The sequence below is a fragment of the Pogona vitticeps genome, chromosome 7 (genome assembly GCF_051106095.1).
Source record: "Pogona vitticeps strain Pit_001003342236 chromosome 7, PviZW2.1, whole genome shotgun sequence".
Lineage (NCBI taxonomy): Eukaryota > Metazoa > Chordata > Lepidosauria > Squamata > Agamidae > Pogona > Pogona vitticeps.
Genome location: NC_135789.1, coordinates 10,457,425 through 10,480,154, shown reverse-complemented (window position 1 = coordinate 10,480,154; position 22,730 = coordinate 10,457,425). Strand labels below are relative to the sequence as shown.

Here is a 22,730-nt window from a genome sequence, read left to right as displayed (position 1 = left end):
TCAACAATGGGCTCAAGATACAGGAAGCCAGATTTCAGTAGAATAGCAGGAAAAAACCTTCCTAACTGTTAGAGCAGTACGACAATGGATCCAATGAGCTCGAGCAGGGGTGAGCCCTCAAACAATGGAGACATTTAAGAGAAACTGGCAGATCTGCTTTGATTTGGGTTCCTGCACTGAGCAGTTGGACTCAATGGCCTTAGAGGTTCCTCCCAACGCCATGATTCTGGGATTTTGTAATTCTATATCTTTCTGTTAGTTAACTTTTTTTTCAGCCTGTTCTTTTGAAATTCCTCTTTGCAACTTGAATTTCTTCTTTCCTTGAGTAAAGAAGTTTTCTTTGGTCTTCTTAATGAACTTGACCAGCATTTGTGGTTCCATGTCTGCTATAGCTAGGTCTATTATGGGCTTTATCCTTTGATCACTCTCATTCCACTTGGACTAAAGTGACCTTCAAGTGACTTGACCGTATCTACCTACGAGTTATTCTCATGGTTGGGCTGAGCTTTAAACCCATACCTTCCTCGTGGAGCACCACTTCTTCGTATACCATTGCCGTGGGGATCCCCTAAAGCTGTGCTTCCCAACCTTGGGTCCCCAGATGTTCTTGGACTTCAACTCCCAGAAATCCTGGCCAGCACAGCTGGTGGTGAAGTCTCCTGGGAGTTTTAGTACAAGAACATCTGGGAGAGCCAAGGTCGGGAACCACTGCTCTGAAGTAATAGAGGACTTCTGAGAAATTCTTCACCTACATTCCGTAGGAAATCTTTGCATGACAAGATTGTAACCCTGTTGTTGTTGACTGGAGAGTTTTCATTGAGAAACAAAATGATAGTTTTGCTTTGAGGCCACATGTGCTTATATCTGCTGCCATTCTGCATATTCAGGTGGCTTTAGGAAACCTTTGGCTTCCTTCCAGAGCATGAGCCATGGAGACTCCACGTGATGCTGCACATGTCAATTTTGGAAGCAGAGGTCAAGAGCTTATTAGCCTTCCTTTCCCCAACTTGCTTGCTGGATAATGCAGTGGTTTAGGTAACTAGGTTCACAGCCAGAGGCTGGGGGTTCAATTCCCTACAGTCTCCCCCATGAGAAGAGCTAGCAGCCTGTAGGGCCTTGGGCAAGGTGCAGAAGAAAGGACAGGTGAATTGTCTCTGATTATTCTCTACCTAGAAAACCCTGGAAAGGGTCGCCGTAAGTCAAAATTGACTTGACAACACACCATGCTTATTATTTCCCCAAGGTAATCATCTTCATTGGTGAACCTGTATGAGACCCACCCATCTTCTGTGTCTAATAAAAGGTAAAGGTTCCCCTTGACAATTTTTGTCCAGTCGTGTTCGACTCTAGGGGGCGGTGCTCATCCCCGTTTCCAAGCCATAGAGCCAGCGTTTGTCCGAAGACAATCTTCCATGGTCACATGGCCAGTGCGACTTAGACACGGAACGCTGTTACCTTCCCACTGAGGTGATCCCTATTTATCTACTTGCATTTGCATGCTTTCGAACCGCTAGGTTGGCGGGAGCTGGGACAAGCGACGGGAGCAAACTCCGTCGCGTGGATTCGATCTTACGACTGCTTGGTCTTCTGACCCTGCAGCACAGGCTTCTGTGGTTTAGCCCGCAGCGCCACCACGTCCCTATTTCTGTGTCTAATAGAAGCCACATATTTGCCTCTTTGTGTGTGTGTAGTAAGTAGCTCTCTGAAAATGTGAAGGTGCTTCTGGTCCTTCCTTCTCAACCCCCCCTGAAGTCTGGATCTCCTTCCTCTTCTCTCGTGGTGGTCATCACTGCCTGTATATGTGTTCCCTGTCCCAGAGGAAACTCTCGCCCTCACCTCTGCATGGCTGCTGCTCATGTCAGTGCTCAGAATGAGGCCAGATTGAGGAACACCCTGGAAGACAGGCCCCCTGCTGCCTTCATTTCTATCCTGCTGGTTTACCGTATGGGGCGATGTCTTCTTGGTTGCGTTGTTCTTGCTAAGCACCACTTGGCAGCCAAGTGAGACTCACAGAATCATAGACTTGTGGAAGGCAAATCTACCCTCGATGGCCATCTGGTCCAACATCAAGACATCTGTAGCTGAAGCATCCCTGACAGCTGGCCTTCCAACTTTTAACTGGAAACCTGGAGTGAAGGAGGAGGGCCCAGCAGCATTCAAGAAACACTTCCGTTGCAAAGATCTGAAATGCAAAATATCTAAGAAACCCATAAGCCTCTCTTTCAGATGCCTCAAACCTTCACATTTTGGACCCTTTCTACTGCAAAGCCATGAAAGACCCTCAAAATGAAAGGGTCTCTTTCATGTCGCCCCCCCCCCTGGGTTTAGGTCAACCCCAAAGGCCCATCCTGTGTTGCCATGTTCTTGAACTCCCCAACACATGCAAAGTTTCCTGTAATTAATAAATGAGTAACCTCTGAAGATCATCATGCTGTGCTTTTGTGTATCCTCCAAGCCCTCCAGCTGGCTTCCCTTTGAAATTAGACTATTTAAAGGAGGTAGAACTCCCAGAATGAAGAATGATGGTATCGGTAATCCGGAAAATCCAAAATTCCATCCTTGTTCTTGGGCATTGCAGTCTTGTGCTGGCAGGTAATTAAATTTCATTCATCTCACTTGGGCTGTAACCTTTTCAATAAAAGCTCTTCTCCCTTGGTCAGTCACTGTGGTTTCCTGTCATTGTGAACCTCAACTCTGACTCACCAAAACACAAACCGCAGAGACTGGGAAAAAAAAAATCCTAAGAACACTCGGTTAGAGAAACTGCCTGCCATTCCCCCATTGGCCAGAAAGAGGTTTAAGGTATCTCAAAATCTTGACATGTTGGCCACCGTCCATTGGCCGACAAAAGGTCAAGAAGACAAGGTCTACAGACTCTTCATGCAGCGGTGAAGGGAATCGGTGCCGCCGAACAGCAGAATGAATGGTGACTAAGCTTGGATGCCTAAGACCTAAAACAAACTAGCTTTGTCATCCAGCTGTGTCTGGACACGCTCATTCACTGTTTCCCACACAAGGAGATTTTGTTAGAATAGGGCAATAAGTCCTGAAGAAAAAAAGAATCCCATTGTATCTGCAAGAACAGCAAAGGGAGGAGAGTGTCTCAGTTATTCTTGGATATTCACAAAACATTTTCACACAAATGAGACAAATTGTGTACATTGTGGAAATGGGGAGGTTGCATCGCTAAAGTATTTGTCCCTTAGCGACGTGGGATGGACCCTTGGCTTCATCTTCAGGGCCAGATTGTTGAAAGCTTTGGATGGGTTGCTTGTGTCTTTTTGAGCCACCAACCTCCCTTCGGGCACTTGCAATGTGTGTGCCCTCATTTTCGAAGGGAAAGAGCACCCATTTTGTTCAGAGGTATTTTGTGCACAATGCGGAACCCTGATTGGAAAGCTGCCTGTTGTCTCCCTCCCATGTTGAAGGGGAGATCAGTTGCAGTGGGTTGATGAGCTCCCACCCAGCCATAGGAGCAATAGCAACCCTGCATGGGAGCAATAGCAACCCTGCAGGGTGTTTTGAGATTTTAATTCTTTGCAGAAGGAGGAAAGAGTTCACTCCTTCTGAACAGCTTGTGTTAAAGAAGAAAAGAAGAAGAAAAATGAATAATATGAATAAATGTTTTCAACGATTTTTTAAACAGGGCCTTCTCTGTGGCTGCTCCACAACTCTGGAACTCCCTTCCACCGGAGGCCCCAACTTTGCTGTCCTCCTGCAAGCAGATGGAGACCTTTTTCTCCAGGCAGGCTTTCCCACAGAGATTGTCTAGGGAAGACTGAACATTGAAACCTAGGGAAGCTGCGGCCCATTTTTCCATGTGGTCTCTGCATTCTAAACCATATTTCTGAAGGACTGCAATGTTGGCCAGTCAGATTCTTAAATGCTTAGTGCTGTTATAGCATTTTCTATTCCTAGCAATCAGTCAGACCTCTTCTGGGAGAAGTCTAAATGTTTATTGTCTTGGGGGAATATTCGAGATAGGACAGTGAAGGGTCTTCCAGCTTTAGAGCCTTCTGTCATTCCCCTTGTCTTCACTGTCTCCTTCCAAAATTTGAGCTTCAGTATCAGAAGGCTGGCTAGAATCCATGGTTGTTTCTGATGTGCAGCATTGGATCTAAGATCATATCCCCAGCAAGATTAGTCTACAGGTAAGAGTGAAATTCCTGTGATAACCTATGTCCCAGAAACATTGAAATGCACATTTAATCTCCAGGTTCCTTGACTCGGCTGCTGGCTCCTTCTGTCTTGTCTCCCCCATCCCACACAGTTACTCCTAACCCTCTGCTTGCAATCTGGGGCTCCAGTAACCTCTTATGCAAGCAAAAAGACCCCTTCTCTCCAGTCAGACAATACCTGTCTCGTGTAACTACGAGCGGGAAACCACCAGGCATGGGTTTTTTGTATTGTTTGATCAACAGTCTCCAGAGGTCTGCAGAAATTCCTCCAGCCAGATTTTTGGGGTCTTGTGGCCAAAATCACCCAGTCCTTTCAGGGGGCTTTAATGACTTCTGGCTGTGAAATAATGCCTTCTCTCTGACATGATGAAGACAAGAGGCAGTGGCTCAACTGGGATGACCTCCCAGGGGATTGCAAGGCATTATAGGCCTGGTAGTTTCCTAAGAGCCACCCTGTATGGAGCGTAAGATGCAGGGAGGCTAACAGACCCATAAGCCTTACATAACTTATTCCTGCTCAGCCATTTGCTCCTTCTTCATCATGTCCAAGACAAGAAATTATTTGAGAGTTGAAGGTGATTATAGACATCTGAAAGGACTGGGGGTGTTGCTGTTGCTGTTGTTGTTGTTGTTGTTTACTTCCGCAGATGTCTGACTGGGGGAATTCCTGCAGACTTCTGGAGGCTTGTAGTCCATGAATTCTGAAAATCTCATGCCCCGGTGGTTTATTCCATTGACGTGGGTGATGTCATTGAGGGAAAATGAGGCCAAACAAGGACAACGTCATTAAACAACTGCTTTCACAAGGCCTGCTCCCCAAATTACCAGACGATGGAGTGGGTGGGATTTTCATCTCTGCTGAAAAAAAAAATGTTTCAAAAATCAATTGGTAATTTGAGCCCAAATCTACCCTAATTAAAAATGAGCTTTTGCTTGATGTCCACTGAGATCTCAGTCTAATTATTTTCTCTCAATTCGTGCATCTGATAAACTATATCAATGCCTAGCACAGTCCTTTCCCCTTTACGCCAAGACTCCTCTAAGGGATACAGCTCCTTGTTGGTTCTTTCGTCAGCGCCGCACTGAATATTTTAAGGTTCCTTTCAAAAGTAGCACCAGCGTCATTCGTTGCTGGCATTGTTTTGAAGTTGTGGGATGTTTTGTAAGTCTTGTTACAGAAGGCGCACACGGACGCATCGGCCCATTGAAGCTTCAGAATCTGCCTCCATTTTGAATGCTCTGTGGTGATGGACCATGATGTCATCACAGCCCGGTGACATCATTGGCTAAATCACACGAGGCACCCAAGCCGGAGTGGGACAAAGAACAAAGCAGGGCATTTGAGGACGTTCTCCGACAGAGGAGTGGGAAAGGTCCACAATAACAATAGGGAATCCCATCTAACCCAAAAGGAAGTCATGGATGTAAATGAACATAAAATGAAGTCTATCTCCCTCTTTCTTTTTATTGGTCCAGAAAGGTGTTCTTGAGGATGAAGAAGACTCAAGGACGGGAGATCCATCACTGATCTTCACATTCTGAAAGGGAGTCAGAGGGACTAGGAGAGGGTGGAAAGAAAAGAGGAGAGGGGGTTCCCTCTTGTATCAAAGGCAGCCACTGTTGTTCAAAGCCAAATAAATAATTCTCTCCACCGTACCATTGGCCTGCCTGAATAATGCGGATTAGAGCAATTGCCAACAAGCATTGCTGGAATGGTTTTGCCCAGGCACCTGATCCATTAGGACTTTGTTACAGGGAAGAAAACTTGTTTTTCAACGTGACCCACCTAGGGGAGAGCCCCATTCTACCTCCTTCAGTGGGCAGACATGTGCATGCGTGGGGAGTAAAATACTTTGAGGCTAAGTCGAGAAAGGTTGGTCGCTTCTGGCGAGCTTCAACTTGTTTCCCCTCCTGAAGAGCAAAGGTGGAGATGAGGTGTCTTTGAGAATCACATCAAAGAGAATAGCTGTTGATGGAAAGGATCCGGCCATCCAGATGCCTTTGAACAAAGGCAAGCTGCCCTGTGGGCTTTATAATTATGAACAAGACATGAAAGAGGGAGAAAACAGAGGTTGATGGATCATTGCATAACGGTCATCTGGCTGGATTTCAGGAATTTATTTCATTCTTTTGGCTTGGAGAAGAACTTTGAGGTATTTGTTGACTTCACAGGAATTCCAGTGTATAGAGATGGGTTTAGGGTTAAGGTTGGGTTGAAGATAGGGTTGAGGGTTGCATTTAGAGTTAATATTGTTAGAGTCATGGTTAGAGTGAGGATGTTAGGTTTAGAGATGTAAAATTCTCCCCCCAAAATCAATTTTTTTCCTGGAAAAAAAAAGACACGGGGGGAATGTTTTTGGGACATTTTTTGGAATAAAATGGAATTTTTTGGAAATGTTACATCGCTAGTTAAGTTAAGGCAAAAGTTTAAATTTAGTGTATGGTTTAGTCCAGTGGTTCTTAACCTTTGTTACTCGGATGCTTTTGAACTGCAAATCCCAGAAACCCCAGTCAGCACAGCTGGTGGTGAAGGCTTCTGGGAGCTGCAGTCCAAAACTCCTGAGTAACCCAAGGTTAAGAACCAGTGGTTTAGTCTTAGGGTTATCGGTGGATTTTATGGAGTGTCAGGATCTGGGGGACCGGCAGGGCTTCTCCTGCACCATCACCCTAGCAGCTGCAGGATCGGGGCCAGCTGGGTCCCAGGAAGAGCCCAGTGTTTGCAGGATCAAGCCCTGCTGGAACAGAAGGTACCAGAGCTCTCATGAGGTCCACCTGAGAGTTTTGAGAGAAGGCTACTTAAGGAAGGACTCTTCCCTCCCAGAAGCTGCTTCAGCACTATAGGTCTTTGGCTGTTTCTGTGGTCTTGAGCCTTGTACTTCTGCTCTGGCTCAGTGCTCTCACTCCTGTAGCCCATTTCCTATCTTGGCTAGTTGGTCCATGAGTGAGATTGGGCTTGGCCCTCTGTGCTGTTGACTCGGTCTTGGTGCCTTTGGCCCTGCTGTTGAAGTCAACCGTGGACAACCCGGTCCCTGACATGGAGTAAGTGTTTGGGTAGTTCTTAAGGTTTTTCTTGGTGTTAGGGTTGGCAGAAGAGTTAAACTTGTTCATCTTGTATTTCTTGAATTTGCTCAGCATGTCGGTATCTAGGCTTTGGTTTCATCCACCTGTTGGTGAAATGCCTACCTTGTGAGACTCATTCTCTGCAAGGTTTGCAAGAGGACATCATTCTGGGACCCTGGGAGGCCTAGTTCAAGTGAAGGAGCTTTAACTGAAGTGTCAAACACCTTTACAAATGTATTGGAGGAAAAAAAATCTGCCATGTACAGATGGATAAAAATAGTTTTGGCTAGGAAATAATACAGTTTTCATTTTTGTACCAACATAGCCAGTTTCACAGAATGCGCAGATATTCACAGAAAAGCCCAAGGATTATTTAAAATGAGTATGTCAAATTTGCAATAGAATTCAGTAGTTAAAAAAATATGTTCCACTGTGCTCATTAGGGGTGTTTGCATTTGTTAAAATAATGTTACAAATGCATTAAATTAGGAAAACTGCTTGTATGAATCTGTATATTAGGCAAAAGTACAGTAGGAACCCTGTATCCTCGGAATTTCTATCCACGGCTTCACCTATCTGCTGTCTGAAAATATTAAAAGGAAAAAACCTTAGAAATACATATTTTCATAATGTACTTACCAGAACTGGTCACTAGAGGGAACCATAGACCATGCGGTGTATTCTTGTTAGAATACATAGCATGGTCCCTTGCTCCTTCTAGTGGCCAGGTCTGGTAATACAGGATGAAAATACTTTTTTTCTGAATTGTTTTCTTTTACTGTGCAATGTATTCACAATTATCTACAGTTTTTAGCATCTGCAGGAGGGCTTGGAACCAATCTGTGGGTCCTACAGTACAATCATGGACGCACTGGCCCATAAATGCATAGAGTTTTTCCATGCAAGTGTAGAAAAAGGAGGGGCAAAAATCCTGAAGTTTGTGATGAGATGGATAGAAACTTAAAAAACAAAACAAAACAAGCCTTTGAAAAACTAAAAAGTTGGGGGAAAGAGAAGAAACTGAGGGGGGAAGCAAAACTGGCAGGTCTATGTATCTGCTGGCAGTATGATCAAGCAAGTATTACTGGATCTCCCGGCTACAACAAGAGTATGGGGAAACTGGAAAGAGACTGGGGGGGCAGTTATGACCCACTGATGCTTCTGGGAGGAAGCAGGAAGGGGAGGTGCAGCTACATAACTCCATTCTGGGAGAGCACATACACAGCTGAGGAGAGAAGCAAGTAAGGCAGCTGCTTTACTGTATGCATCTGTGCCAAAAAAAAATATGTCTGGGAAAGGAAATCTTGAGACGAGTCGTAGCAGAGAAGTGACTGTAATTTCAAGAAATGACCTAATTTGAACAGGCTGCTTATGATGCGATTCAATTATAGAACTGAATTTTGAATTCTACTCCCAGGTGCAAAACCGGGGCACATTTTGGGGCCTTGCGTGGCCCCCACCTTTGATTTGAGCAGCACATTAATCCCCAGTTCCTGGGAAAGTTTGTCTCCTGCGCATCAGCAACATTTTTGTTCATATGCTCCTACTGCGAGTGTGCATTTTGTGCTTTGGCACAGAGGCTGGCCTTTTCAGATTTCAAAACTGTACGTTGCATTACAATTGCACCCAGTGCCCTTTTGCCCGCTTTCCAAACATGTGCATATTGTCAAGTTCTCCTGCCTTAGGTAGGAGGTTGGACTTAGAAGACCTCCAAGGCCCCTTCCAACCCTACGATGATTCTGTGAAGTTCACTACCCTTTCCCTTTTGTGGAATGCATTAGTGCCAATATATATTTTTGGAAGACAGATTCCATAGTTCTCCATTCTGGGAGTCCTAGGTAAAGGTAAAGGTTCCCTTTGACAATTTGTCCAGTTGTGTCCGACTCTAGAGGGCAGTGCTCATCTCCGTTTCCAACCCATAGAGCTAGTGCTTGTCTGCAGACAATCCTCCGTGGTCACGTGGCCAGCGTGACTAGACACGGAATGCCATTTACCTTCCCACTAAGGTGGTACCTATTTATCCACTCGCATTTTCCATGCTTTCGAACCGCTAGGTTGGCGGGAGCTGGGACAAGCGACGGGGGCTCACTCCGTCGTGTGGATTCGATCTTATGACAGCAGGTCTTCTGACCTTGCGGCACAGAGGCTTCAGTGGTTTAACCCGCAGCGCCACCTCGTCCTACCTTTGGGAGTCCTACTGACATTAAAAAAAAAAAAAAACCCCTCAGCGTGAGGCACCTGGAGGAGCGGACTAAGTTTTTAAGGCTTAGCTGGGCCTAGCTTCACCTGAGCTTCCTTCTCAGAAAGAAAGCTCCCAGCTAGCACTGGGGCAAGAGCAGGAAGTTAGGTGGAGCTAGGCCTAGTTCAGCCTCAGAGCCTTCTGCTCAAGGCCTTTCTCCCAGGTGAGTCACATTCTGGTGTTTGTTTGGCACCTGTAAGGTGGGTACAACTCCCCAAATGAAAACTACAGCATCTGTCGTTCAGAAAATCCAAAACTCTCATCCTTAGAATACATGATATGTCTGGGAAAGTACTGGCTTTTAACTGCAACTTATATTCAGTTCTGCAAATGGATTTGGGTGCTGGGAAATGGAGCCCATCCATTTAAAAACCCTCAACAGGACACATTTTCCACTCATTCCAAAAAAATAGCTTGCTCTGTCCATCCGTGGTGGTGCTGCTGGTCTTGGTCAAAGGCGCAGGGGTATCCTTTTCGTTACATTGTGGGCAGGGTCCGCTCCTTGGGAACACAGCATCTCTTTTGCTGTCTCGGAACAATTTAGTGGGGTGTTGCCTAGACAACCGGAGCTCCCCCACACTGCTGCTTTATTTGGAGAGACAGCCTGACAGCGTTCGCTTCTTGACACGCACACGCAAACAAAATAGAAGATTTGGGTGTCGCAGGAGATGCCCTTCCCGGAATGACAGGGGCTTTGTGGCTTCGTGCCCCAAATTCTGAGCTAGCGGGAAACATGGAGACATTGGAGCGTTTTTGCTCAGCTGGCGGTGTCCTCGGGCCCCCAGCTTCCTTCCTTGACCTGTCCAAGCGTACCGTGAAGTGTGCAGTTAGTGGAGATGATTGAAGAATCCTGAGACAAAAAAGCAGCTCGGATCATTTCTTCTTTCTATCAGTACAGTGGTTAGGGAGTATCTGCAAAAGGGGGAAGCGATGAAGTGTACGCTGACTGTATATCATCAGGGTAGAAGGTTTGGTGTTACAATGACCGAGCATCCTTCTACTCACCCAAAAAGAGGTCAGCGATCAAGGGGACACTTAACAAAGGAGCTGAGGCATGGAGAAAATGAAAATGAGGGTAGACTTGTGGGCTGCCAGTCTCCCAAGCATCCTCTGTGTGAACTGAAGATGTAATAAATATTCATGATTTTTATTGGTCTGAATTAAAAAAGGGGGGGATATTGAGTGCCGCAGAGTTTTGAATTTTGGTTAAATTCCTCTTGCTGCACAGCAGGCGCAGGGATTCACAGAGGAGAATGAGCATCAAGTTCTTTAAATTAGTCCATCCTTTTTTCTTCTTCTCATAAACTGACACTTGGCAGTCTCAGTAACTTACTCTGAGACATTTGTAAGAAGAAAGAATAAAGGGTTTCATTTACTTACAGTTGAACCACAAACTGAGCAGAACATGGCTAGCTTACTTTCAGGGACAGGTCTCGAGAGACTCACTGCTTGAGCAGACTGACGACTATGGAGCAAATATCTAACAGTCAGTAGAGAAAAGAGGGGGGCAGATGAAAAGCAGAGAGACGGGGCTCTTCTTGAAATCAGAGGCAGGGGAGGAATGATTGGTTAGTGTTGGAAAGATTGACAGTCACCTAAGCACAGAAAGGTCCCTCCTAGCAGCATCTATTGGAGGCAGCCTGCGAGGTTGCAAAAGCTCCTGACACTGAGATGGTCAATTATGGTGAGATTTTTTAAATCCTCCATCAGAACAACAGCAGCAACAACAATAACAAAAACAGAGTGTGTGTACCAGTTAATCATCATCAGCACTAACAAAAAGTCTTGTCTTTTGTGCTAATAATGTTGCATTGTGCATCAAAAGGATCCTGTTTTGACACCATGCAACGTTCCTCGCACACAGCACAATTTTCTTTGTATTTTTTTGTTGTTGTTGCTGCCGCACAGAGTTGCCGTGTATTCGGACAAAACCTACTTTTGCCCAACCCCCTGGTTTCTGCTGAATTTTCACGAAAACCTGCCCTAAATGAAAGAGAAAATAAAAAGAAGAGAAAAAGAGAGAGAAGATTTAAAAAAAACACACTCATAATCACACCTTTGGGAGTGGGTGGGACTTTTTAAATGGTTCACACTCACCTTCAAGAATGAAGGGAGCAAAGATTCATTTCCGAAGCATAGGCTCAGTCGGGAATTGAACTTCCCAACCTCTGCAGCCAGAGACCTAAACCACTGAGTGTGTGTGTGTGTGTTTGTTTGTTTTGCAGGTAACCATCGACTTCAAAGTGTTGATGCTTACATATAAAGCCCTAAACGGCTTAGGGCCTCGATACTTGGCGGAACGCCTACTTCCACCAAGTTCTACCCGTGTCACGCGTGTGAGTCAGGAGGTGAGGCTGAGGAGCCTAACGCCGAGAGAGGCCTGGAAAGAAAAGACAAGAAATCGGGCCTTCTCAGCGGTGGCTCCTCGCCCCTAGAATAATCTTCCCCCTGACATTCGCGCGGCTCCCTCGCTGGGTATTTTCAAAAATCAATTAAAAGCACTGATGTTTCGGCAGGCCTTCCCCTCAGCTAATTCCTGATTTTCCCTTTTTCTTCTCTCCTAGCGTTTGCCCCATCTTGTTTAATGTTTTTCCCCTTATTTAAAATTGTTTTAATTATATTGTTATATGTCTGTTGTAAGCCGCCTAGAGTGGTCCTGAGGGACTAGATAAGCGGGATATAAATAAATAAATAAATAAATAAATAAATAAATAAATAAATAAACCATCAACCAGCTTAACGTTCCAGACACCCAGGCTTTTAGAGAACCACTTCTGCAGCATAGATAAGATAAAGACCACCAGGCCTATAGAAAGGGATGTAAAAAAACCCGAGCGGGTGTAGAGAAAATGAAGCCGTATTCTCGGGGGTTAGAGTAATCGGCAGAGCCTCGAGATGGATGCCCTGTCAGACCGACTTGTGCATTGCAGCCTTCTTTCCTTGCGAGAAGAGATTTCCAATTGCATTAACAGAGTTAGACCAAGCTTCAGATGGAGTCTGACAAGCCATTATAAATGACAGCCGGGCCAAGAATTTTTATTAAAGAAGGCTCCTGCTTTAATGTTCTCCCTGGAAATCTGAACTCTTGACTTCTCCCCAGTGGTGACCGGCATTTACTTGCTGACGTGCGAGAGTAGGGAACGGTTGTCCGTGTTGGCTTTCAATTACTTTTCTTCAGATTCCGGCGCGAGGCAGGCCGGGCAGACGGAAAGTACGGGAGGTCTGCTTGGCTGTTTCGCAGCCGGAGGTGGGTGAGGGTAGTTGAACATGCAGCCCACAGCGCCTCCGTCACGTGTCACCCAAATGGATCAACCACGTGTAGAGCTAAAATACAGAAGGGGAAAACTGAGGGGATGATACGACAGCACTTTTCAAAGACTTGAAAAGTAGTCCTACAGAGGAGGGGCAGGATCTGTTCTCGATCATCCCCAAGGGCAGAACAGGTAATAATGGCCGCAAGCGACAGGAAGCCCGATTTTGTATGGATATCAGGAAAAACACCTTAACTGTTAGAGTAGTACAACAATGGAACCAATGACTTCGTAGGGGAGATGGTGAGCACTCCGACTCTGGAGGCCTTTGAGAGAAAACTGAACAACTCTCTGTCAGATGTGCTTTGATTTGGATTCCTGCCTTGAGCAGGGGGGTTGGACCCGATGGCGTTATAAGCCCCTTCCAATTGAATTATTCTGGGATTCTATGGATACATCTAGTCAACCCATCCATGTTGGATTCCACCAGCCAAGCAGGGAGTCGGACTCTGGCTTGCTGTAGCTTGAGCCCATTATAGTGTGTCTTGCACTCTGGGACAACTCGAAACAAATCCTGACCCTCCTCTGTATAGCTACCTGTCAAGTACAGTGGTGCCTCGCTTTATGATTGCCCCGCATTACAATGAAACTGCTTAACGACTATCTTTTTGCGATCAAAATTGCGATTGCAAAATGATGGTCTGAATGGGGGAATGTCGCTTTGTGATGATCGGTTCCCTGCTTCGGGAACAGATTCTTCGCAAAATGGCGTTTTTTGAACAGCTGATTGGTGGTTTCAAAATGGCCGCCGGGTGATTAAAATGGCTCCCCGCTGTGTTTAGGGACGGATTCCTCGCTATTCAGGCACCAAAAATGGCTGCCGTATGGAGGATCTTCACTGGACGGTGAGTTTTTACCCCACTGGAATGCACTGAACGGGTTTCAGTGTGTTTCAGTGGGGTTTTTATTTTCACTTAACAGCGATTTTCCTGGAACAGATTATTGTCGTTAAGCGTGGCACCACTATATTTGCAAAATGCTCTTCAGTCTCCCCTCCGTCTTCTTTTCTCAAGGCTAAACATGTCCTGCTCTTTCCGTCTTTCTCTTAGGGCTTGGTTTCCAGTTTCCTGATCATCCTGGTTTCCCTGATGGACAGACTCCTTGATAACGGGGGCGGGGGGGCACTTCTGTGGTTAACATTGGGCACATGGTTGAGGGAAAGGCATAGCAGATTTTGATCAGTAGGTAAACGGGGCTGGCTTGAAACTCAGTTCAAAATGGTGAATTAGTTTTGTTCCTCCTTATGAAGAAAAGAGGAGCATTTTCAGTCTTTTCCCACTAGCTAAAGTGTCAGTCATCATGGGTATTCAACAAAAACTATCTGGGAATGTTTGTTTACAAAATTTCTACCTGCCTTAAGAAGGACCCAAGGCAGCTGACATCATTCAAAGACAATATTTAAAGCTATAAACAATAAATAATACTAAAAAGGATCAAACAAATGGCATTCTGAGAAATGGTAAGCAGAAATGACATCAAAACATGTTCAAAGCACTAAAACACAGCAATCCATTTAAAGCAGCCACAGTCACTCAGGGAAAGCCTGCCTGAAGAGACAGGTTTTTCTCTGCTTACGGAAGGCCAGCCAAGATGGGGCCTGGCTGGCCTCCAGTGGGAGGGAGTTCCAGAGTCCAAAGGAGCAGCCACCGAGAAGGCCCTCTCCCGGGTCCCCACTGGACGTATTTGTGAAGGTGGCGGGACCAAGAGAAAGGCCTCTCCCTAATGATCTTGACACCCAGGCAGGCTCATAATGGGATCTGGCAGCTCCATGGTAATGCAACATCTCTCCAAGGGACTTCTGGGAGATTAAAATGGCAGCCTCCAGCCCCCCAAAGAGGTGGTGCAAAACTAAACTGCAGAACTGGTTCTGGTGTTGGAAGATAAGAAGCTGTCTTTTACACAGGCAGAATGCCTATTATTGCATTAATCCTAATTTCCTGCGTTATTGCCATTGTGGAATTTAAGGCAGTATTCAGGATGCAAGGGAACCATCCAGAAGAAGTAGCAAATGCAGTTGTTTCTAGTTCTCGGTGAGAAAGGAGGTCACCACACAGCATGTTTCTAGTTCTCAGTGAGAAAGGAGGTCACCAGACAATATATTGACAGTGACTATGATGTTTTTCATACCTGCATGACAGCAATAAAATGTTGGCTTTTTGAAAACAGCAGCTGTGGTGTTAGTAAAAAGCAGGGGGGAAAGATGACAACATGCAAGAATAAAACAAAACAAGATTACAGTTTGATGAATAAAAGCCTGGGGTGTTGCACCCAAAGGTTTTTAATTAACGTGAGAAAGTTTGGGTGCCAAGTAGCTTTCTTCTGGTGCTTGTATCCCTTTAGGTAAATTTTCTGTACCAAAAATAAAATCCTAAAATGCCAGAACAACATCAACAAAAGTAAAAAGACATTATGTTGTTGATCAGGGAACAAGTTTTTAAATGCACATATCCCTTGAATTACACAGGTCCGAACAGTATGGTTTTGATTCTATACAGATTTTTTGCCCCAAAATAAAACATCCCAACAAATTAATGAATATTCAATAAAGAAATACTCAATAAATGCCATGCCCTTGGCCACCCAGAACCCCATGAGGTCAACACCAAAGGTGTCAAAGTGATCCAAATTGCCCCCAAACAAAATGTCTCTCATTCAGCCTCTAGATCAGGGGGTCCCAAGGATGTTTAAGGCTCAATTAAATAGAGTAATTTATGGAAAGACTTGTCAATGTTATGGAAGAGAACGACGATAGCAAGAACCATTCCTTCACTCCAGGGTTGTCAAAGGGAGATGGGCAGTTCATGTCGGTCCCGTTCCCCAAAACGACGTTGAGAGATGCTTTCCATCCGGGAAGGGCGCAGGCAGAAAAGGGTGCTTAAAAAAACAGGAAGGACAAAAGTCGACTCCATACGACTGGAGTGACCTCACAAGGCCAGCCTCTGGCTGTTGCCAAGACCGAGATTTGGGCCTGACCTCCAGGTGTTGTGGGTTTTTTTTTGTTGTTAAATGGCCACGTTTGAGTCCCGAGCAACCCATTCGGTGCCTGGTGTTAAGTGTTTGCGCGTCTCTGTGCCGAAGCCTGGAAAGATGATAACAACCTTTGTGCCTTCACCGAAAACTTGCTGGAAGGGTACGGTGAAAAGCCACTTGAGGAATAAAGGCTAGAAGCGGGACGTTGGAACTGAAGGGAATGTCGCCCTTGGCTGGTTTTTCATTGTTTTATAGCTAACACTGTCCCCCCGTTTTTCTCTTCCCAGGTCAGGTGATCCTGTGAGAAGCCATGCTTGGATTTTAATAGCCATGTTTCAACTTGCCATGGATTTTGCTTTCTGTGCGTCGCTGGGGCAAGGCCCTTGGCACCAGTTGTTACAAAGACCTCCTCACCGCTATGGATTCCCTCATCACCCTTTGCGGAGTCTTAGGTTCGCGCCGCACGCGAGGAGACTTGGGATTACGGGGAGCCACGCGTTCCACTCCTTGGGACGTTCGAAGGACCGCATGCCAAACCTGCATCATTCCAAAAGGCTTCACAAAGCCGCGGACCTTCTCTGGAAAAGCAGGCGGCCCGAGCGCTTTGCGCCGGCGAGATCCGGCCCTTCTTTAATCCTGGAGAGTACAGATTCCCAGACGTCACTGAGGAGGCGGAAACGATACCTGCGGGCCATCGGCAAGCCCACGCTGGAGACGGAGGTGATCGTGTGGGGCTCGACGAGTCCTCTCGACGCCCTGGAGACCAGTACCCTCCCGGGGATTTACGAGGGCTCCACCGCCTCGGTTTTACAAAGCACGACCACCACTGCCACCACCGTCACCACCACCGTCACCACCACCGCAGCCGCTTCCACGACCGTACAGCCGAAAGGGCCGGGCCCTGGGATTGGCGCGCCTCGAAACAACCCGGGTGGGGTTAGCACAATGGTTCCTCCAGCCACCTCTGACGGGAGCAGGAAAGAGGTGGACGCCCCTCCACCTAAGATCCCAGGAGACAGTTCAGGTATATCTTGATAGTTCTGTTGCTTGTGGGCTTCCTCATGGCTTTGTTCTAACTCTTTGGACCCAAAGGAAACACACACACACACTGTGCGTGTGTGTTTTGTACACGTGCATGAGGGCAATCGAGAGTGGCCTGCCGCCTACCACGATACCGGAGAATCGTATTAATTGATGGCCACACTATTTCTTAACAGAAGAAAGCTGTTTAGGTCTCTTCCAGAGCACTTGCCATGTTTGAAACGCCGTATTTTTCTCTTGCTTCAAGAACATAATATCTGGGTAATATCTGATGCTGGCATGGCAGGTAATTGTGAAGGAAGAAGGCAGTGTTTGTGGGGAGATATTGGTATGACATGAGCAAGGATGGCAAGTTACACGGTTTTGTGGAGAACACACATTTTTTGTCTGTGTGTGTGAAAAAAGGAAGGTTTCATTTATTGTTATTTTGGTGGTTCTATTGGAGCTCAAAGGGTACCCGGTGTGGTGCGGCCAAGTGCTTAAAGTGGTGGGGCTAGGATTGAGGAGACTTGAGTTCAATTCCCCCTCTCTACCATGGGAAATTTCTAGAGGGTTGCAACCGATAAAACCACTCCTTAAATATATCACCTTTGAGAGATATGATAAGTCAGTTCCGGCTTGGCAGGAAATAACCATCTCAATCCTTTTCCAGCCAGGGTGAGGAAAACTGTGTGGCTTCATCGAATCCCTTTCTTTTCTGCTGTCGCTCGCAGGAGATCCTTGTTGATTTCTAGCAGTGGATCCCGGGTCCCCTCAGTAAACGGCAGATCCCGGCGTTCCAGAAGGGAGAGTGCTGGCGGTGAAAGACAGATCAAACAGCTGGCGCTGTAGGACGTAGATGTGCCCTCTCATGTTGGCATGGGAGTGGAGCCGCATCATTCCTTGCCCCCAATAGTATGAGAGAAATATTTTTGTAGGGGAAATATAAATCTAGTTTTTCCCCTCCTTTATCTTTCCTCCCAAGTCAGGCACGCTAATCCTAGGCCCCTGTCATATCCTCACCATTTTCTTGCTTATCGCTCCTCTGCCATTTTGTAGCCGATTAAAGAAAAGTCACACTTCCATTTTTCTCAGCTCTGAAGCAATATTCCCACACAGACTTGCATGCGATTAAGTTCCTGTCCCTCACTCCCAGGTCTCTAATAGTTTAAATTCTAGGAGTTCTTAACAGGGAATGTTTTTTAATAATAATAATAATAATAATAATAATAATAATAATAATAATAATAATAATAATAATAATAATAATAATAATAATAATAATAATAATAATAATAATAAAGGATTGCTGTTGAAAATGGTATTAAATGTGAGTTTCATGAAAATGTTTGGCCGCCGAACAAACGGGACTTCTGATCCATCATTTTTATGTGAGGCGCTCACCGGGGGGGGGGCTTAAATGGGGTTTGGCCGTAAGCTCCATAAATCTGCAGGGCATGAGTGTAATCGAATCTAAGCACCCTGCTTTTCCCCTCATAATGCTCGCCCTACCGATTTCCTGCGCTCAGCAGTCATGGATGAGGGAGATGGCTTTCCTTTCATTGAAAATGGCATTTGTCCTTAGGAAAGTTAAACTGGGGGGGGGGGCTCTTTGGTGAGCTTTGAGTAAATTAAATCAGTGAATGTTGGTTACTGCTCGTGGAGACCCAATTGGTGCTTATCGAGAGAGAGAGAGAGAGATTGAGGTGGTTGGATTTTCCCTCGTAATCCATATCCAGATTCATTTCTCTAATGGACCCGTTTTGGGAAAGAATAGATATTAGCTTGTTCCCAGCTTCGAATACAGCACTGGTCATTACAGTAGCCACACAGCTGTTGCCCAAATCACAGTTTTCTGTCTCTTGCTGTCCTGAAAAGGAGAAGAGAGACAGGACTGGATAGAAGGCCCATGAAATCAGAGACAACGTCATTGCTTCAATGACTGTTGGAATATAGAATTGTAGAATGATGGAGTTGGAAGAGGCCTCTAAAGACATGGAGGTCCAACTCCCTTGCTCAAGGCAGGAATCCAAGTCAAAGCGGATCTGCCAGGTGGTGGGCCTAAATTTCTCTTGAAGGCCTCCAGGGTTGGAGCACTCACCACCTCCTGAGGTCCTAAGAACGTAAGTAGAGTCCTGCTGGATCAGGGCCCAAACCCTAAATGCCAGGGTGAGTCCCAAAATAGTCTGGATGCTGACTTAGTTTCCATGGATTCAGTGGCTGAAATCCTATTGCTTAGTGTAATAAGTGGGAACTTGAGTAGGCCCACTGGGACACCTCCTCTTTCTCCCTCCCTCCCTCCCTCCCTCCCTCCCTTCCTTCCTTCCTTCCTTCCTTCCTTCCTTCCCTGTTTTATCCATCCACCCATCCTTCCTTCCTCCTATCCATGAGTTCGTTTGTTCGTTTGTTCGTTCCTTCGTTCGTTCCTTCCTTCCTATCCATGAGCTCCTTTCTTCCCTGTCTTATCCACCCACCCACCCATCCTTCCTTCCTTCCTCCTATCCATGACTTCCTTCCTTCCTCCCTCCCTCCCTTCCTTCCTCCCTCCCTCCCTCCCTTCCTTCCTTATCTTATCCACCCAACCACCCATCCTTCCTTCCTCCTATCCATGACTTCCTTCCTTCCTTCCTTCCTTCCTTCCTTCCTTCCTTCCTTCCTTCCTTCCTTCCTTCCTTCCTTCCCTGTCTTATCCATCCATCCACCCCATCCATTCGCCTTCCTTCCTTTCTTCCTTCGACTTTTATGCCACCCATTTAACCAGTGGTTATTTTGGTTAACTTAAGAATAACTTATTCTTATTCTTCAACTTTTATCTGAGAATTGTGATTTTAAATAGTTTTGATATGTTGGACTGTATTTTTAGCTGTGTTCTTTAGATGGAATATCAATGAAGAGAAATGGATGTCTCAATAATAAAGTCCTCTAGGTAGCTTCCCAAATAAAAGGAACGTCAGAACAGAATATAAAGCACTCAGAGAAGAGCTATTGAAATATGACAGAATGAAGGATGGCCAAAGCTTTCCAGTGTGCAGAGTTGCCTCTGATACGAGTCTGTCCATGTTATTTTTTCCCCATTTTTAAAAACATCTCACTCCTGCCATCATCCAACCTCTTCAATGGCCGGAGGTATGCAGAGACAGGCTTCCCATTTGGCTAAGATGTCATGGTTATTGCCATCAAGTCACCTCCGACGTACGGCAACTGTATGCATGATTGATCTCCAGCATGCCCTGTCCTCCACAGCCCTGCTCAGCTCTTGCAAATGCAACCTTGTGGCTTCCTTTAGGTAGCCAGTCCATCTTGTACTGGGTCTGCCTCTTTTCCTGCTCCTTTCCACCTTTACCAGCATGACAGTCTTTTCCAGAGAACCCTGCCTTCTCAGGATGTGCCCAAAGTAGGACAGCCTCAACCTTGATTTGATCTAGGACTCCCTTGTTTGTCTTTGTGGCCATCCAGGGCATCCCCAAAGCTCTCCTCCTGCACCACATTTCAAGTGAATCATTTTTCTTCTCTGTCCAGCTCTCATATCCATCCATCGTGTTCAGGAATACGGGGAGCATGGAAGGATGCCCCTACATACCTCCAACCAATCAGGAAGCAGGAAAGGCTCTTCCCATCATAGCCCCTGGATCAACCTATCCTTGGCTCTAGCTCTGCTGTTTGCTTTGTTAGTCTGGGGGTACATCTTTGCTCAAACGGTGTCTTGGCTTAAGGTCTATCCCTAAACATAGTTACTGTGTAGATCTGAAGGGAAGAAGCCCAGTCTAGTGGTGTGTAAATCTGTGAAGCCTCTTAATCTCTTCCACCTTCTCTTTTTTTTTAAACCTTATCCCCTTTCTGATTCATTTCCCAGTGGGTCCACCTGTTTTTCCCTTTCCTGCACAAAACTTTGATCCTGTTTCCCAGTGTCTTTTCCAGAATAGACATTTTAGGATATGTGTCAGTATATTTAAAAATGGATACATTTTGATATGGTTTTATTCTTTGCCTAAACCGTGCTTGTGCCCACCTCTCTACTACCCCGGGCATTTTTTTTCCAGATGGGTGCATTTCGGGGAACACATTTTTGCTTTCTGAATCACATCACAAGCTTGGATATGCGTATGGATTTCTCAGTGTGGAGAGATCTGAGGTCTAATGTAGTATGGCAATGGAACCAATGATCTCAAAAGGCGGTGAGTTCTCAAACACTGGAGGCATTCAAGAGAAATTTAGACAAATTTACCTCATTTAATTTGAATTCCTGCCTTGAGCAGGGGGGTGGACTTGATGGCCTTAGAGCAGTGGTTCTTAACCTTGGGTTACTCAGGTGTTTTTGAACTGCAACTCCCAGAAACCCCAGCCAGCACAGCTGGTGGTGAAGGCTTCTGGGAGCTGCAGTCCAAAAATACTTGAGTAACCCAAGGTTAAGAACCATTGCCTTACAGCACCTTTCCAACTCCATGATTCTATGAATTGCTGGAGTTCAAGGGTAGAGTATCTGCTTTGCTTACACAGAATGCCCCAGATTCAGTTCCTAATATTTCCTCGTAGGCTTGGTGGGGGTAAATAAATAATTAAGACTAATGTAGTTGCCTGTAACTAGTTACATTTTGTCTAGTGAGTAATGCCACTATGAGCTGCAATATTATTTTAGGTGCAGTGAATAACATGGGGTCACAAAGAGTCGGACATGACTTAATGCCTAAACAATAACAATGAATAACAGCTATGGTGCAACAAATAGCATCTAACTGCTTTCAAATGTTACTATCAAAGAAAGGTTTAAGACATTTTAGATAGATAGATAGATAGATAGATAGATAGATAGATAGATAGATAGATAGATAGATAGATAGATAGATAGATAGATAGATAGATAGATAGATAGATAGATAGATAGAATCATTGAATGCCAACTGGCATGGACAATGTTTGGTTTAGGTCTTTTACATTTATGGAAGTACTTCTAAGGTGCAGTATCAAAACTGGCCAGTAGAGGGAACCAGAGATTATTTTTGTGTCCTGTTCAATAAAGGCAACTCAGTATGCTAATAATGCTCAACAGAAGGACTTATGTGACCAGTTGGATAATGGAGAATTATTACTTGGCTACTGAGAAGTGCAATGAGTTGTTTCAAAAAGCTCACATTCTGAGCTGTGGATAGAGCTAGGAATTTGTCTTTTTCTTTGGCTACATCCCAGGCGAAATCTGTCGCCAGCTAGTGTTGACAGGCTGGACCAACGGCTTCACCGCATTGTTGCTGGCAAAGCACTTTGGTGGTGCCTCCACCTGACACCTGACGCTGCTTCCGTGGTGGGAGGACGGATAAAGTAGTCTGCCCCGTTTCCGGCAGAAATATTTTTGCTGAACCCGACTGCCAACTCTTTGAGCCATTTCCACTGCCATGGCACCTCTGGGAGGTGCATCGGTTTCCGACAATGTGATCCAGGCTTTTTAGAACTCTGTTGCTAATAGCAACATACTTCCATGCATGTTTGAAGTAGTGGAACAAGTTCCACCCACACACATTAATACTGTGAAAACACTGGTGTATCATTGGGGATAAACTAGAAAGGGCGAGCATTCCAGGGTCTTTCTCGGCGGCTTAGAGGTAAGAAAAAGAACAGATAGATATTTTTTTTCCTGACTCTGAGAAAATGACAAAGATTTGGAAGGATGAGGTTCACTTTTATGAAATGTTATGAGAGTTGCACTTAATCAATAATTCCAAATGCATAATCATGGCCTCGGTACATGGTGTTACCTGTTGTTGTATTGATTTCTGCTTTAATCCCATAAGAGGACAAAGAAGTTGAGACTCCGTGAAGGCTGATGTCTCCACTCACAGAAGAGGCTGCCCACTGCTTCTCTGTATGAGTCTACTGTTCTGGACGTGCCCGTTGCCATTCATCCTCCTTGACGGGCAGATATTTTTCTCCAGTCTTTTGAGCTGCTGCAGTTCGCTCAAC

The 22,730-nt window shown here is 45.5% G+C and overlaps 1 protein-coding gene across 3 annotated transcripts in view; it reads left to right on the top strand.

Annotated features, from left to right (window-relative positions):
• The window catches only part of AJAP1 (adherens junctions associated protein 1), a 141,552-nt gene that overhangs the window by 41,204 nt on the left and 77,618 nt on the right, over positions 1-22,730 (top strand). For 2 of the 3 annotated variants that reach the window (XM_078379149.1, XM_072977754.2), the window contains exon 2: positions 16,046-16,782. In XM_078379149.1, the coding sequence (XP_078235275.1) occupies positions 16,046-16,782 (737 nt within the window). Of the gene's footprint in view, positions 1-7,157; positions 7,218-16,045; positions 16,783-22,730 lie in introns of those variants that run through there. The other variant, XM_072977753.2, reaches the window with a different exon arrangement.